This window comes from Girardinichthys multiradiatus, chromosome 5 (genome assembly GCF_021462225.1).
Source record: "Girardinichthys multiradiatus isolate DD_20200921_A chromosome 5, DD_fGirMul_XY1, whole genome shotgun sequence".
Classification (NCBI taxonomy): Eukaryota; Metazoa; Chordata; class Actinopteri; order Cyprinodontiformes; family Goodeidae; genus Girardinichthys; species Girardinichthys multiradiatus.
Genome location: NC_061798.1, coordinates 26,056,244 through 26,067,736, shown reverse-complemented (window position 1 = coordinate 26,067,736; position 11,493 = coordinate 26,056,244). Strand labels below are relative to the sequence as shown.

Here is an 11,493-nt window from a genome sequence, read left to right as displayed (position 1 = left end):
TGGTCGGAGTTGCCTTCAGGTGCTATTTAGAATGTCAGTCAGAACTAGGAATTTAAACACATCTGTTTACAATCCTGTCAATGTACAAGCACCCCGGTGCAAAACAGCTTTACTCGTATTTCTTGCTGAGTTGTTCTGAGATAATATCAAGCTGTTTGTATAATTATTCAACTAGCCTTCACTAGTTTTACGTTTGTTCGCACTAATTCAATATTTTGTTGCATTAGTAAAAAGTTTCCCCTGGAAGTGACTTTTTGACAGTTAGTTGCACTTCTGCTGAAGTAGTAGGGTCAGTCCCACTGCTAAGCTAAATGGCCACGATAGAGGCACAAACGTCAGCAATTATTTTATGTTTTTATTTGTTGTTTAAAAAAAACAAACATCCGACTCCTGTAAATATCTAACTGTGTAGCGTGAAACAGCTGAAAATGAAGGCGAATGTCAGGGATATTGAATATTTACACAAACGGCTGTTATTGGCAAACAGGTTTATTGATTATTTCACTGCCCATTCATTAACGTCAGTTCTTGTACTGTATCAATCAGAAGAAAATGTGTGTTACATTTTCGGCCAGCAGATGTCGAGGTTGATACACAAATGAATCTCTATAGAAAGCTCCCACGCATAATTGTTGAGACTCCTGCGACATTTATTTTTTTACAATTGAGGCAAATACTACTTGGTCATGTCACTTCCTAAATAAACAAACTGGTTCTGAAACAGTCTCTGATAAAGGTCTCAAACCAAAACATGTTATTGAAATATTAAATTTATACCTAATGTATTTATTTTAGTACTATTGCAAAGAAAATGAAACAATCGCTACATAAAGAACTACCCTGGCGTCCTGTTAAATGTAATGTTTTTCATTCTTTTTCTAGCATCAGCTCCAAGATCATATGGACACTGAGACTGATTCCTCCAATACTGTAAATCTGTCCCACTAGCTTCCTATGATAATGGGATCTTTAATTTAAATCCATTCTCTGCTAAGTCCAAAGTTGAATCAATGGAACTCGAACAACCTTCTTTGTGTTCTCTCATTTTTGCTTCTTGCCCTTGTGATTTACGTCTCCCTCTGTCTCTCAGATCTGCAAGTTCGCCATTTTCTCTATATAATAACACATTAATTTATCTTCATAATGCTTTCCTACTATTATACTGGGCATAATTCTCAACATACTTCTAATTTTTTATATATATTTTTCAACACGGAAACAGAATGTTCCGGTATTTTTAATTGTGGTCTTCATCAAGGTTTTCCAGGATTTTTGAAGGTTTTTCAGCGTTTTTCTTTGAACACTGTGTGGCTACCTACTCAGTTACAGTTACATTATTGTACCTGATCGTTTTTTAAAACTTTAATCAAGCCAATCCGCTGTAATCTATGGTTTATTTAGGCATAAAATCCAACTAGGCTAGAATTTATACAATGCTTTGCAAAAGTTTTATTACTTCTTGAACCTTTAACCATTTGTTGTTCCTTATAGGTCTGATGTTCCTTTCAGAGTTCCATTAGTCCAGTTTCTTAAAAACGTTAAAGGCAACTCTGTGCTGATTCATTCAGCAAGGTATTGGCGTATGAAATGTTGTTTTAGGTCTGGTTAAGCTGTCATCTTTTCACATTTCAAGAACAATGAAAATGGGAGGTGACTTGTGTTTGTGTGACAAGCGTCTGTAACAAGTTGATTATAGGTCAAAATTAGAACCGGTTCTTTGCTAATTTCTCTATCAATTCTACTCACAGCACTGGTTAATCTAGAAGAAATGTTTCTCAGATCACAAAAACGTTTTGAAAGTATTGGTAAAAGTCTGGAGAACTGTTGCTCAAGAGCACTTTCAAGGACTAGAAGATGTTCTGGTTCCTTTGAACCAAATTAATGTTGTGCAAAACAAGACTTAAAACCAGCCCTTTCACCAATGCTTGTCTTTTTTTTAATGAGGCAGGGTATCTGAAACTCATGCAAATAAGCAGCCAGCCAGCTGGTTGCACAGCAGCCAAATGATCCAGGTCGGGGGTTTGAAGGTGAAGGAGACAGGAGGGAGAGAAGGAGAGGATAGAAGTGGGAGGTGGACAGGTATTAAAAATGACAGGTACCTTTTTTGTTTTTAACGATGTAATCTTATTACTTTATTCACATTGAACCGATTATTTCTTCTTCTGTCCTTATTTTAACATCCCCTGACAGGAGAGGACACCAGCACACATTTCCCTTTCTCTATGTACAGGTCCTTCTCAAAATATTAGCATATTGTGATAAAGTTCATTATTTTCCATAATGTCATGATGAAAATTTAACATTCATATATTTTAGATTCATTGCACACTAACTGAAATATTTCAGGTCTTTTATTGTCTTAATACGGATGATTGTGGCATACAGCTCATGAAAACCCAAAATTCCTATCTCACAAAATTAGCATATTTCATCCGACCAATAAAAGAAAAGTGTTTTTAATACAAAAAACGTCAACCTTCAAATAATCATGTACAGTATGCACTCAATACTTGGTCGGGAATCCTTTGGCAGAAATGACTGCTTCAATGCGGCGTGGCATGGAGGCAATCAGCCTGTGGCACTGCTGAGGTCTTATGGAGGCCCAGGATACTTCGATAGCGGCCTTTAGCTCATCCAGAGTGTTGGGTCTTGAGTCTCTCAACGTTCTCTTCACAATATCCCACAGATTCTCTATGGGGTTCAGGTCAGGAGAGTTGGCAGGCCAATTGAGCACAGTGATACCATGGTCAGTAAACCATTTACCAGTGGTTTTGGCACTGTGAGCAGGTGCCAGGTCGTGCTGAAAAATGAAATCTTCATCTCCATAAAGCTTTTCAGCAGATGGAAGCATGAAGTGCTCCAAAATCTCCTGATAGCTAGCTGCATTGACCCTGCCCTTGATAAAACACAGTGGACCAACACCAGCAGCTGACACGGCACTCCAGACCATCACTGACTGTGGGTACTTGACACTGGACTTCTGGCATTTTGGCATTTCCTTCTCCCCAGTCTTCCTCCAGACTCTGGCACCTTGATTTCTGAATGACATGCAGAATTTGCTTTCATCCAAAAAAAGTACTTTGGACCACTGAGCAACAGTCCAGTGCTGCTTCTCTGTAGCTCAGGTCAGGCGCTTCTTCCGCTGTTTCTGGTTCAAAAGTGGCTTGACCTGGGGAATGCGGCACCTGTAGCCTATTTCCTGCACACGCCTGTGCACGGTGGCTCTGGATGTTTCTACTCCAGACTCAGTCCACTGCTTCCGCAGGTCATCAAAGGTCTGGAATTGGCCCTTCTCCACAATCTTCCTCAGGGTCCGGTCACCTCTTCTCGTTGTGCACCGTTTTCTGCCACACTTTTTCCTTCCCACAGACTTCCCACTGAGGTGCCTTGATACAACACTCTGGGAACAGCCTATTCGTTCAGAAATGTCTTTCTGTGTCTTACCCTCTTACTTGAGGGTGTCAATAGTGGCCTTCTGGACAGCAGTCAGGTCGGCAGTCTTACCCATGATTGGGGATTTGAGTGATGAACCAGGCTGGGAGTTTTAAAGGCCTCAGGAATCTTTTGCAGGTGTTTAGAGTTAACTCGTTGATTCAGATGATTAGGTTCATAGCTCGTTTAGAGACCCTTTTAATGATATGCTAATTTTGTGAGATAGGAATTTTGGGTTTTCATGAGCTGTATGCCAAAATCATCCGTATTAAGACAAAAAAAGACCTGAAATATTTCAGTTAGTGTGCAATGAATCTAAAATATATGAATGTTAAATTTTCATCATGACATTATGGAAAATAATGAACTTTATCACAATATGCTAATATTTTGAGAAGGACCTGTATGTGTTGGAGAGGGATAGTGTGTCAAAGCTATGCACCTTCGCCACCACTGGGTGACAAGGCCCCTGCAGCAGTGAGAACACGATTGCACGAATGCTTGTGTGTGTGAGAGCGTGAGAGATCTGCCTTTCCCTCCCCTGTAGCACTCATTCCAGCAGATTCTGTTGGCAGAAGATCTGGTTTATCGTGCCAATAGCAACCACCCGTATCCATCCCTGCTTCTATCCTTCTCCTTTTTCCCCCTTGGTTGCCTGATGAGGGAGAGTCCTACAGCTCAGCTCATTTTTCATCTGCATGGGTGTTATCTGTGATTGGAGTGTGTTCGATTGAATGCAGCCACACCACATGTCCAAACTGATGTCAGCATGAACTTTGGCTTGCAAAAGTATTGATACCCCTTGAACTTTGTTTCACTTTGTCATGTCACAGCCACAAATTTCAGTGTTTGTAATTGGGGGGTATGTCTACCAGTTTTGGATTGGATGGAGATTGAACATCATTCCGTCTGCCCTCAGATTCTTAGTTGGACTTAATAAGACTTTTACTAAATTACTTTAACACATGTATTTCATGTGATATCAACCATTTTTTATATTGTTGCTCTTGCCGTATGTTTAAAGTCACCTCTGCACCAGTCTCAAGTCTTTTGCAGTCTTGAACACGTGTTCTTTTTGGATTGTCCCTTATTAAACTACATACAGCTTCCCTCCTCTTCCTCTACTAAAAAAAAGCATCCCCACATCATGATGAACCACCACCATGTTTGATGGTAGGGATGGTATATGCTCAAGGTGATGTGCAGTGTTATTTTTCTTTGCCATGCATATTGTTTTTGTTATGTACTCCTAAAAGTTCATGTTTGTTCCCATTCAAATAGAGCACCTTTTACCACACGTTTGCTGTTTGCCCTACGTGGTTTTTAGGCGAACTGGACTTCTTTCAGCTTTCTTACCGTGGACCTTTTGGTTGCTTGTTTGATCAATGCATAGCAATCAATTAATCCTTGTCCGACATGTCAGTTTAGTTGGATGGCCACATCTTAGTAGTTTTGCAGTGGTGCCATACTCTCTCCATTTTCAGATGATGGATTGAATACTGCTGTGTTAAAAGCTTGGGCATTTTTATAAACGATCTCTGCTTTAAATTTTCTCCCTGATCTGTCTGCTGTGTTCCTTTCTTTAAAAAACTTCAGAGGCCTTCAAAAAGCAGCTGGAATTAAACAAAGATTGAATCAGAAACAATCTTTTAAAAGATCGATCATTGTGAAGGCAATAGGGAGCATCTATTGCGGGGTATCAGAGTAAATTTTGCTAAGTACAAATGCATCCCAACACTTTTCAGATTTTTATTTGTTAGAGATTTTGAAAACAGTGTATAATTTTATTCAGCTTTACAATTAATGAATCCATCACATTAAATCCAAATAAAACACAAGTTTGTGGTTGTATAAATAGTTTGCATAGCATTACAGGCTTCTGATTGCATAGCCAAAAATATCACCAGCGATTCACCAAAACGTTACTTTTGCAAGGTTCAGAAAAAGTATAGGACAAAAAAACTTTCAAATTTACAATCAATAACACAAGTGATAAAACTCAAGTAACCACTACTTATTCATAAATATTTAATTTTGAAAAATTGTCACAAAGAGAAAAACAGGAATGTTACATTTATGCTTGTCACTATTATTCATTAAAGCCATCAGTTTTTTTGGCTTTCAGCTGCCTCCTTTTAGATGTCAGTATTCATCTGTTGTGTTATAGTCTGGTTTTGCCGATGAAGACGATGAGCTGTGCTGTGGACACATCCTTCACCTGTTACCTATGAGGAACAATCCAAACATGAGTGAAAAAGTCAGAAATCATGTGTGTGACTGTGTCCATGTATGTTCTAATGTGAGCTGACAGCTTACCCCTCGGGCCAAACATCTTCATGTAGCAATGTGTGCAGAATGGCTTCTCATCATACTGCAATGCAACCATCAGCACATGATTACGGCATCATCATACTCACTCAGCAGACTGTGTTCTTCATTTATTAGTGATATATTGTCTCATTTATCTTCCTTATGTACCTCAGCATGTTGGCCAGCCGTGAGCTGTCTGTTGCACTTCTGGCACTTCAGACACAGAGGATGGTAGTCCCTCCCCAAGGACCTTTTCTTCTCCCCTGCACAAAAGACAAATGACAGCTAAATATGGAACAGTATTTTCTTTTTTTTTTATAATTAGCTATCTAAAGCTAGAGATATTTTGTTTTTGCACTCATCAAATTTGTTTGTTTTTATAGCTTTAAATTACATTGTTTTAACCTTATGATGCAAAATGTGTAATCTTGATAAACGTGTTTGGGACATCTACATCTTTAATATAAACCTGATATATTAACTCCATGTCTTCTAACATCTGGCAAAATATCCAAATGCAAGATGGCTACCCGAGACCTTCTAAGAAGCAGAGTTTTCGGTTACCTGAAAGTATTTAACAAATTAATTTTAACATTATTAAATATTTCAATAAAAAAGTTAAGTGTGTGCATAAAATGTGATACTTTAAATATTCAGGTATATTTTATGGGTCAGTGTTTTTTATGAAGTGAATTTATGTCATGAGTTTTTGTTTTATGCATTTGGTAGGGGGAAATGTATTAAATACAATGCATTGGAAGAGTATTTGCCCTCTTAAAAATTTTATCTGTTTTAGCTTTTTAGTCATGTGTGGCCCTATGTGAAAATACAAGTGTGATCAATCACAAAATTTGGGTTTGGTTTCCCTAGCCACACCCAGATCCATAAACTGCCTGACTTATAATATCAAGAAATCACTAAAACAGAGCCTGTCTGACAATGCGAATAGGCTAAAAGATAACTATACATCCTGACCCATTTGACCCATTTCAAAGAAATTCCAGAACAGCTGAGAAACAAAGTCTCTGACATTGATCAGTTAGGAAAGTAAATATGAAACAGAGCTGAACCATCCCAGGAGTGGCCGGCCTACCAAAGTTTCGCCACGAGCTCACCAATGATTGATCCAGGAGGTCACAAAATGACCCAGAACAACATCTCTAGTACTATAGGCCCCGTTGCCTCAGTCAACATAAAGCAATAACAAGAGACGGCATCCATAGGAAAAATAACCTTATACCAAGAGTCAAACATGGTGGTGGTAGTGTGCTTGTCTGGCCCTGCTATATTTTATTAGGACCAGGACAACTTGCCATCTTTGATGGAACAATAAATTCTCCTTTGCAACCAGAAATCCTGAAGAAGTCCAACTGTGATCTTCAGTTTGAGCATGCTGGGGTTATGCAGCAAGACAAAAAAACCAAAACACAGCATCAAGTCAATCCCTGAATGGTTAAAAAATGAAGGAGTCAAGTCACTTAAATTCCATCAAAATGCTGTAGCATGACTTTAAAAGGCAGTTCATACACAAAACCCCTCCAGTGTTGCTGAATTAAAACAATTCTGCAAAGAAGAGGAGGCCAAAGTTCTTACTAAGGGAGGGCCAACTTTTTAATCAGTTTAGGCAGCAATTACTATGCCACGTACATACAGGTTGGTTTTGATAGCTTTTTCCTGCATTTTGCATTCACTCAAGTTATCTTTGTTTGATATACAGTTTTCTGATGATCTGAAACATCTAAATGTGAAAAATAAGCAAAAACAGATGAAATCTGTAAGAAGGCAAATATTCTTAAATGCATTGTACAAAACTATAAAAGTCTGGTGTTGCTGTTTTGATACAAAGAAACCCAGATATCCAGATGATATTTGAAAAAAGTGTGTTTTTCATTGAATGCATCAATTGATCAATTATGAATCCTTTAAAAGTTTAATTTTCTGACTATAATGTCTAAAATTTGGCTTAAAAGATTTAAAAACAGAGATTTTAGATGCGATTCAGATTAAATTTAGGGAGTGTCTGGCTCAGAAGGTGCAGCCTGCTGACCCCCGCCCCTCCCAGCACAAATAGACCAGACTATAAGGCGTTAAGGGAAAAAGAGGTAAGTAGGCCAGGTCACATTAGAGAACCTGAACTTTCCCAGGCAAATGAATGGGCACGCAAAATTTGTCTTTAAAAAGAACAAACCAGACTTGTAGCCGTTGTTGTGCAGCTACATGTAACGAGGGCTCTGCGTGTGGGCAACTGAAAGAGACAGAAAGTGAGAAGGAAACCCTGAGAGTAGCGTGCAAGCTCGTTTGGGCAAACCCACATCCTGTTGTTATTATGGATACGAGAGTTTGAATTTATGTGTGCATGAGTGCTTCAAAGATAAGCAGAAAGTGAGAGAGAAATAAAGTGAAAAATACTCAGGTTTTCCATCTGAACACAGAATGAAAAAGCGTTAATTTCAGCACTAAATAAACATCACTCCTTCTTATTCTTGAGTTTGCACAAGAAAAACACATGATAGCGGTCCTGGCCCATTTACATGTGCTTGTGTGCATAACATTAATTTCACCTGTATAGGCTCATCAAAATAGGCTTCAGATGACGATATGAGCATAACATTTATACTTTTAAGGCATTTTTTCCACCGTATTAGGATCAAGTATTAGCAGGGACAAAACAACTACAGAACCCGAAAAAAAAACCCTGATAGAAACAAAGATCTATGCCAGCCAAGGCAAAGGGAGAGAGAGTGTAAAAAATTAAAGAGGTCAGACTCACCAAAGTAGACAGGCTTTCCACAGATTGGACAGTAGCCTACCATGGTCTGTAATTATTTATCACACAAATGCAAAGATCAGGCGTGCGCATGCGAGTGTGAACTGACAATTTGACAGGAAAACAGTTTAACTGCTAGTATGTCAGCATCTTGTGAAGTCAGACCCGGATGCGGTAGGCCAGACGTCACAGGAAGAGAGTAAAGTTTGAGATTTGAGATGTGAGAAGCCGATGTCTGTGGAAAGAAAATGAGTCAGGTAGTATCACTGATCACATCCTGCACTCATTCTGAAAGACATCAAAGGGTCTAAAAAGCGGATATTTTACTCTATATCCTCTTACAAATACTGTGTACAGAGTGATGGTGCTGTACTGAGGGAATGGAAGAGGGGTGAGGAAAGAAGGAACAAAAACCAGCTGTCAGCAGCTCAGATTCCCACCTAGCTTCTCCCCTTTCCTGCTCCTTTCACCCTATTTTTCAGATTCCAAACAACAAATTGAGCTTCTGAATTGAAAAGGGACACCTAATACTTGTGCCTTTCTTTGCCTCTGTCTGCCTATTCCCTCTCTCTCTCTGTCACATACTTAAACACACACAAGCCCTTCTCCTGTGAAATGACTCACACGGAAACAAACTGTGAGCACACACAAAAAAGGCTGTACTTCTCCTCAATGACGTCACAAAACGAGGGTGAGGCAAAAAGAGGCCGGGTTGGTTGCAGGGACAGATGGGGGAGGCGGTTATACCCTCAGGACAGGTGATGGAAGCAGACCTAAAGAGGGAGGGTGAGGTAGCAGAGGATGAGGTAACAGTAGCCAGAAACACCTCAGCCGAGACAAGAAGGGTGAACTGTCATGAACTTCTCAAAACTGGCATGGAACAGGACCGGTGAAGTCAGTGAGGAAGACAGGCAGCTTCTGGCTTGCTGCTTCTGGCTGGTTGTATAAAATGGAAGAAACTGTGGAGGAAGAAGTATTCAGGTGCTTTACTTGACAAAAAGTGATATCACTAGTTAGTATTTTTTAAGCATGCAATATCACAAACAAAAGAGCTCCCAAAGTGAGCCGCCTCAAGATCGCTGTAATGTCCATGACTGATCATTTCCTAATCCTGCTGCTTTGATATTTAACATGACTTTCAAACATAACAACAGCCTTGACTGCTGCTCAATCTTGGCTGCTGTCAGACTCAGAATGAAAAAGGAGAGCCAGAGAAGGCTGTTGGCAGCAAGACGGAGCACTCTGGATAAGTACAGCAGATAAAGGATAGCCATGGAGCGGTATCAAACTGAAGGGTACTGTACAAGATAGAGGACGTGTGAGGGTGAGCTATTGTTACCTAATGCTAACTTGCTATAGTGGTCAAATACACAATAAGCTCAGTGTACAGCGATTATGCTGCGACTAGTGAAGCCACCACCTACCTATTAGTGATCAGCAGTCGTCTGTCGTCACTTTTTCAGCATGGATCGGCTCGCTCCAAACTGCAAGCAGGCAGGTACTAAAACAAGTAATGGTTTCACGTAACCGTCACTAATGGAAAAACCTAAAAAGCGAGTAGAGCCTTACCGAACCACGCTGAATAGGGACTAATGGAAAAGGGCCAGAATTATTTAACTGGTGCTTTTGTCAACTCTTCATGTTTGGATTCAAGTTTTTCTTGGGGCCCCCAAGCCAGCAGGGGGCACTAAACTGCCATCTGGTCCCTGCTCCCAAGGCATTGAAACTTTTCTGAAACTTTTTAGGGTTATTTCTCATCGGCAAAACAGTGGCCGAAAGGGGTCTTGGAGCTTCATACTGTTGAAAAGTTCAAGTGAAAATAAAACATCTTAAAATAAATACTTTTTTTTTTTTTCAGAACTACCTTGGGAATTAATGGTCTACAAAAAACAACAAAAAATAGAATTATCTGTATTACACATAGAATGTTTTGCATGTCAAGACAATATTCCAGTATTTTATTAAAAATGTTCTTTAGAGTCTTGTTATTAAAAATGTAAGAAGAGTAAACCCTTTAAAGCATCTACCTAACAAACATTCTTAACATTAGATACTGGCAAAAAGCAACAGGTTTTAAGACATTCTCTATCATAAAAGATAAACATAGAAAGGCTTTCTACAGTCATGTATCTTTTGTGTTAAGATTGTTATTATTCTGGTCATTTAATTTGTAGTCTCTCCTTTCATTTTAATCAAATCAAAAAGACATGTAGGAAAGAAACTTGCCTGTCTCCGTTTTGAAAAATGTTTTAGATATTTTTTTTTATTTCTTTGGGATAAATATTTATACATTTGGAGAATTTGTACTTGTCCTTTTCTAGCTCTGCTAAAAGCAGAAAAATCTTATGAAAACTAATGTATGTGAGCTCAAGTGTGACAAATACTAAATATAATCAGGTCTCTGACTTCGACAAAAGTGCGTTTATAGTTTAGAATCTCAGTCATGCAGGACATGGTACTAATAAATTCTGGAAAAAAAGCCAGTTTCTTTTATCCATCTGCATTCTGAGCCGAGTGTCTCAACAAGAAATATCATTACGGCTTCATAATGACAATAAAGATTCTTGATTCTTGAGCTAGATGTCCAATTCTTTCAGATTGAGGAGTCTGGGCTGTTGCACTAGGATTTTACACACCTTGGAGTTAAAACCATGTGTTACTGTCCATCTTGTCAATCATTTGGGTCATTGTCACCTATGACAACCTACTTGACGGCTATGCAAGCTGTTTTGTCATGTGCTTTAAGATGGCAATGGTCTTTTACAACATCATAATTCATCTCAGTCCAGAATGTAAACATTACTGTCTAAAAAATAGCTTCATTCATCCTTGAGATATTGGTGCACCGCTGAGTCTTGATTTAAGGATCAAGCTTTTCTGTGTCTGTAGTTTCCCAATATAAGGGTTGAGTAAGATTAACTGTCAAGACTACATCTCTTTCTTTGCAAGAAGAGTATCATGTTAAACAGGGTTTTACTGTAAAC

At 39.0% G+C, this 11,493-nt stretch overlaps 1 protein-coding gene across 1 annotated transcript; it reads right to left on the bottom strand.

Moving 5' to 3' along the window:
* Positions 1 to 5,167: 5,167 nt before the first annotated feature.
* Positions 5,168 to 9,191, bottom strand: zgc:195282 (uncharacterized protein LOC100192223 homolog). Its single transcript, XM_047364870.1, has 4 exons — positions 8,513 to 9,191; positions 5,911 to 6,005; positions 5,749 to 5,803; positions 5,168 to 5,657 (listed from the first exon to the last, which is right to left on the bottom strand). The coding sequence occupies exons 1-4, from the start codon at positions 8,553 to 8,555 to the stop codon at positions 5,647 to 5,649; spliced, it is 204 nt and encodes a 67-aa protein (XP_047220826.1). The 5' UTR covers positions 8,556 to 9,191; the 3' UTR covers positions 5,168 to 5,646.
* Between the last annotated feature and the right edge of the window lie 2,302 nt (positions 9,192 to 11,493).